The sequence below is a fragment of the Theobroma umbraticum genome, unplaced genomic scaffold, assembly GCF_002168275.2.
Source record: "Theobroma umbraticum cultivar Fairchild unplaced genomic scaffold, ASM216827v3 scaffold_86.0, whole genome shotgun sequence".
Lineage (NCBI taxonomy): Eukaryota > Viridiplantae > Streptophyta > Magnoliopsida > Malvales > Malvaceae > Theobroma > Theobroma umbraticum.
In genome coordinates, this window is record NW_018397263.1 from 441,505 (window position 1) to 447,236 (window position 5,732).

At 38.0% G+C, this 5,732-nt stretch overlaps 2 protein-coding genes and 1 long non-coding RNA gene across 3 annotated transcripts in view; 1 reads left to right on the forward strand and 2 right to left on the reverse strand.

Moving 5' to 3' along the window:
- The window catches only part of LOC110420364 (metallopeptidase M24 family protein), a 3,614-nt gene extending 1,569 nt beyond the window's left edge, over positions 1-2,045 (reverse strand). Inside the window, exons 1-5 of the mRNA XM_021433650.2 lie at positions 1,896-2,045; positions 1,657-1,782; positions 1,450-1,534; positions 1,194-1,343; positions 948-1,101 (exon numbers count right to left, since the gene is read on the reverse strand). Of these exons, the coding sequence (XP_021289325.1) occupies positions 948-1,101; positions 1,194-1,343; positions 1,450-1,534; positions 1,657-1,747 (480 nt within the window). The 5' untranslated portion in view covers positions 1,748-1,782; positions 1,896-2,045. The remainder of the gene's footprint in view (positions 1-947; positions 1,102-1,193; positions 1,344-1,449; positions 1,535-1,656; positions 1,783-1,895) is intronic.
- Positions 2,046-3,147: 1,102 nt separating this feature from the next.
- On the forward strand, positions 3,148-4,334 carry EM1 (Stress induced protein). The gene is made up of 2 exons (XM_021434237.2): positions 3,148-4,022; positions 4,113-4,334. The coding sequence occupies exons 1-2, from the start codon at positions 3,908-3,910 to the stop codon at positions 4,328-4,330; spliced, it is 333 nt and encodes a 110-aa protein (XP_021289912.2). The 5' UTR covers positions 3,148-3,907; the 3' UTR covers positions 4,331-4,334.
- A 493-nt stretch (positions 4,335-4,827) lies between these two features.
- LOC110420851 (uncharacterized) lies at positions 4,828-5,680 on the reverse strand. The gene is made up of 3 exons (XR_002445584.2): positions 5,419-5,680; positions 5,070-5,224; positions 4,828-4,963 (listed from the first exon to the last, which is right to left on the reverse strand). It is a non-coding gene; the product is annotated as an uncharacterized LOC110420851 (long non-coding RNA).
- Positions 5,681-5,732: the final 52 nt, after the last annotated feature.

Here is a 5,732-nt window from a genome sequence, read left to right on the forward strand (position 1 = left end):
GGGGGGGGGGGGGGGGAGGCAAAATTCATAGCAGGTGAGCTGTTGCCACAGTGACTAAAACCAATTTCTGAATAAAAACAAAAAAAGTTTTGCTACAGTGACAAAAACTAAATAGTAGAATAGTACAAATCCATTTACTAAATAAAATTTCTCAATAGATTGGTGAAAACAATCAGGAGGGTAACACTCACTTTGTTTTAGTGATAAAGAAAATGTTGGTCCACCTTGGCAATTGGAATAAACCTATAAAAGATGCATCACCTTAAAGCAGCCCAGCATGACCAAACATAATATAGGCAACAGGGAAAAGAGGAGATCGACAAGAAATTGACCACCTCGGCAAAGTTGCCCAGCCTTCAAATTTCTATTCTACATTTTACAATCACTTCCAAAAATTAAATCAAAACGGTATTGAGAAACCCACATTGTTTGGTGATGAAGAATATGTTGGTCCACCTAGACATTTGGTATTAAACCAATGGAAGATCTATCACCTTAAAGCAGCCTAGCATGACCACTAAGAATATTGGCAACAGGGAAAAGAGGAGATCGACAAGAATTTGATCACCTCGGCAAAGTTGCCCAGCCTTCAAATTTCTATTCTTCATCTTACAATCACTTCCAAGAATTAAATCAAAAGTGTATTGAGCAAACATGAGAAATGTTGTAGCAAAAACTTAAGGTGAGAGATAAATTCCCCTATCAGAGTAACTATGACAAAAGGCTTCATCTGGATGTGGATCCATAGCTAACCAAAAAGGTTCATCATTTAGGGGATTCAGTGAATATCAAAACTCGTAAACACAGTCATTACACTAAACCAAAAACCAACCACAAGTTGAAACATGATAATCAAAAGTTTGGCACAAGGATTTTAAGATAATAAAAGCACAATAGCTAAAGAAACACTCAAAAGATATTACAGAATAGATACACAAGACGATTACCTTCTTTCCAGGCCTGACAAGCCTCAAGGCAACTTCAGCAGCAGTATTAACAGCGGCAACAACATCAGCCTGCCTGCCAGTGAGTGGCCCATCCTGAACAACATGAGTATGTGCAACTACAGCAATAAACCCATCAATGTGGCAGCCCATATCACTGTATCCAGTAAAAAAAAGACTTTAGTTGCCATTCAAGGCATGAAAACCCAAAAAAAAACAAAGAAACATTGACTACTAAATGAAGCTTACATCTTCACCATATCACCTTCTTCCAACTCTGACGTGTCACTAGCAAGCGGAGAGAAATGACACACAGTGTTGTTCACGGAAATGCAAGTGGGGAAGGCAACACCCCTCTCAATCTTCCTCTTCACATTCTTGTACATGTTGCCGGTTTGCCTTCACAATACATAAAACAAAAGCAAAAAACCATAAATTACTACTATTTCATTATCAAACTATCAAACATAAAACCACTAAACCAGCAGCAAAACCAAACGCTTACTCTCTGATAAATACATCACCCTTCTCACAAATGTCAACAATCTTAGCTTTCGGCTTGCATTCTTTTACAACCAACTGCAACGCCTCTGCAAAATTTTCCAATCATAACGACAAAAACAAAAACTAATATTAAATTCAAAAGCTCAAACAAAAAAAAGACAATAAACATAGGGAAATTAAAGTGAACCAAACAAAAAAAGACATTAACTGTTAACGATCTCAGCAGCGCTCTTGTACTTGGTAACAACTTCAGGGGAGGTGAGATCCAACTCCCTCTCCTCTCTCTCGTCGTCCGACATCGTTTTCGCAGCTTATCACAAACCTATTGAAATTCCTGAAAAAAAAAACCAAGGGAAATAATCAGAACTCAAAAATCAGAAGTAATCAAGAGAGAAACGCCCCGTAGATTGAAAGGGATAAGAGTGATTGAGAGAGAAAAGGGCTCACTGGTTGGAATTGGCGGCAGTTACTGAAAGGAGCTAGGGTTTTGGGGACAGCTTATAAAAGAAGCGAGAGTGTTTGTTTATAAATAAACAAAATAAAATGAAAGGGGAAGGCAGGGTGGGTGACTAGTGACTAGGGTTACGGTCTTTACGGCAGCGTTTGCTTTATATAGGAAAATTTTCCTTACAACTCACCCGGTAGGGCTTTGGATTTTTGTGTTTGGTGTAGTAAAATCTGTCTGCCAAATGTCCAAACACTCCTCCCACTGTTTGTTACAATCATTTTGACTTGTTTTTTAATATTAATATTAATATAAAAAAACATTATTAATTATAGATTTTTTTGATTAATTTGATTATAAATTTTAAATATTCAAATAATCCAATAAATAATTCATATTAAATTTTGATAAAATCGAACCGCAATAACTCAATTTATTCAATTGTAAGCTAAACATGTAGGACTCTATGGGCCCTCGAGTTTCATTTTTTGGTCACCATGTCCTTCAAGTCTGTGCTTTTTGTTTATTCTTCCATTCAATGTTTGTAATCTTACATGTAAAGAAACATACTAAATTCAGTTATTAACATTTGGAAATTAAACTTTTTCAAAATATCATAATCTTATTTAATTAGATCAGATCCTAAAAAATGTTATTTAAATGGATGAGACAATTAAGAATTTTATATTTCTTAATCGAATTAAACATTAAAATAAAAGATATTATTTAATTAGATCAAACAAAATCTCATATTACTTCATCAGATTAGATATTAAGATAAAAGATATTATTTAATTGAATCGAATAGAGAAATCTTCATATTACTTAATGGGATAGTACATTAGAAATCCCTAATTACTTACTTAATCGGATTGAACAATAAAGGATATTACTTAATCGGATGGACATTAAAGATTTCCATATTACTTAATTGATCGAACATTGGATAAAAGAAATTATTTAATAAAATCAAAGACATTATATTTTTTTATCGAATTAGATATTGAAATAAAAGATATATTTAATCAATTTGGATAATAGAGTTCCTTATATTACTTAATTAGATAATACATTAAAACATTCTCGATTATTTACTTAATCAAATCGAACAATAGAAAATATTACTTATTCAAATCCGACATTTAAAGATCTCCATATTACTTAATCGGATGGGACACTAAACATCCCGATTACGGTACTCATTGCAATCCCTAAAAGGACCTTAAAGGTAAGTCATTGCTTGCAGGTCTTTTACGCACAGCATGAAAAGCAGTCTATCTATCACGACAGCAGAATGTAAGAGCAACAACCAGCTTCTGTTCCAGGGATTTTGCAAGAGCATTGCAGAGACAATTCGATGGAAACTTAGTGGTTAGAACCAAATTGCCAGGGGCCAAGTCAAACATTATTCTTTGCCATAGCTGGAGCATTGATCAGGATACTTTTTTGTTCATTCATTCTTGCCTGCAAATAGTTGACAATTCTTTCATTTGTCCTGCTTATAGTTGTCTGTTTCCCCTTGTAAAAGTTAGAAATACTACAACTTAGAGCAAAAGAGACAGAGAATCAACAAAGCTACACAGTTTCAGTCTTGTTTGAGAGCATCTGAGACGGGGTTTTCTTTTTCTTTCTTGAAAGATCAAAGAAGGCTAGAAACCCGAATAGAATTAGTAGGTACTAGCGCTGATTTTACCACTGCAAGCCTTGACTCGTGTCAATTGGATTTTCGTCCGAAGTATGTTAAGCACCTGCGTGTCACTGCAACATGGTTTCATTGCCCCTCCTTTGCCGCGTCTGTTCCTCTACGTGGCCTGCTTTCCTTCATCGACCCCCTTGCTCAACTTCATACCTTGCCTCTATATAAATCACTCTTCGAGTTTGCCAAATTTCATATAAGCATCTAGCCAGTTTTGTATGTATTGTTACGTGAATTCACCTTGTGTGAGCTTGTGCGAGTTTCCGAGCTGTGTAAAAGAAAAAAAGCAAAGTGGCCCCCAAAAGAGTGAAAGTCATCATGGCCTCGCAACAGGACAGAGAGGAACTCGACGCCAGGGCAAGGAAGGGAGAGACTGTTGTCCCCGGCGGAACTGGTGGCAAGAGCCTTGCAGCTCAAGAGCACCTTGCTGAAGGTACAGTACCATGCCGTCTCTCTCTTGTTTGATATTGGCCGACTCGTTTGGCTCTTGCTTTTCAATATATTTCTTCTTGATGGTGATTAGGGAGGAGCCGTGGAGGTCAGACAAGGAAGGAGCAACTGGGGAGAGAAGGCTACCAGGAGCTAGGAAGCAAAGGAGGCCAGACAAGGAAGGAGCAGATAGGAACTGAAGGGTATCAGGAAATGGGCCGAAAAGGTGGACTCAGCACAATGGAAAAGTCAGGCGGTGAGCGTGCTGCTGAGGAAGGAATCCACATTGACGAGTCCAAGTACAGAACCTAGGAGCCGTAGCCTATATGTCTCTGCTTCGGCTCTGTTTGTCAATGTCGAGTCTTAGTGGTTTAGAAGTACTCTAGGTTTACTATTGTCAAGATCGTCTGGTATCTCTGCTTTTTTTATCTTATTTTCTGTATTATCGGTAGCTTCTCTTCTGGTTCTAGTGGTCGAGTGGCATGGCATGGTGCCTTATAGCGGTTTTCACCGTGCTGGATACCTTCTCTTTTCTGTATGCTTTTGACAGTGGAAATGAATGATAGTTTTTACATCCCACCACCAGCATTTTGGAAGGTGTCCGGGCGTAAGCAAACCGCCCCCTTGTAAACTAGCTGGCAGTGGCAGTCCTGAACATAAGCAATTCTCGGATTATAAAATGGATAGAGTTCTTTGAAAGGATGATTTTTTAAAACCACCCCCAAAAAGGTTGGAGTCTCATGTTTCTTAACATGGAAGACAGGGATGATCTTCGATCCCACCGCGAAATAATGCCTTGTTGAGGAACCAAAGCCCATAACATTTTCAGAAAGCGTAACTTCATTGCCATTAGCAGCAACCATATTATGGCTTTTTGCAGCACTTCCCTAGAGTTCCCAAGAAAAAGAAAGGAAACAGAGAGAAAAGGCAAAAACTGCATTGAAACTAGAAAGAAATGACAGTCATTGTGGGAAAAAGGAACCAGAACAAACGAACCATTGGTTAGACACTACATTTTGAGCAAATCTTCAAAAAAAAAAGAAGATAGTACCTTTTGGGCAAAGCTACTTCATTCGGTGGTTTTTTACGGTGCTCATCAGCTCCTTTCAAAACTCCCTGCTTGTCCTCAAGCTGTAATATTTCATCAGTGGCTCGTTGCTAAAGCTGTCACCAGCAAACAAGAACCAGAAATGGCTGTGCACTTGCCTGAAACACAAGATCAAGATTTAACGTTCGATGTAAAACAAGAGCAGGTCAGAAGCATTATCAAATAACCCATTTCTTTGAAAATACCCTGATCTTGATCCTGGTACAGTTTTATGGATTGGAATATCAAGTATAAATATGATTATACTACAACTTAAAACAAAAGAGACTAGAGAGTGAACAAGCTTGCGCACTTTCGGTCTTGGATGATAATATCTGAGACAGGGTTTTCTTCTTCTTTCTTGAAAGATCATAGAAGGCTAGAAACCCAAATGGAATCTACTAGATAGTGCTCAATTTAACCACCGCAAGCCTTGGACTCGTGTCAATTGGGTTTGTAATCAAAACTATAGGAACCTGCGTGTCACTGCAACATGGCTTCGTTTGCTCCTTCGCCGCGTCTGTTCCTTTACGTGTCATCGGCCCCCTTGTCCAACTTCATACTTTGCCTCTATATAAATCACTCTTCGAGCTGGCCACATTTCCATATGAGCATTTAGCCAGTTTT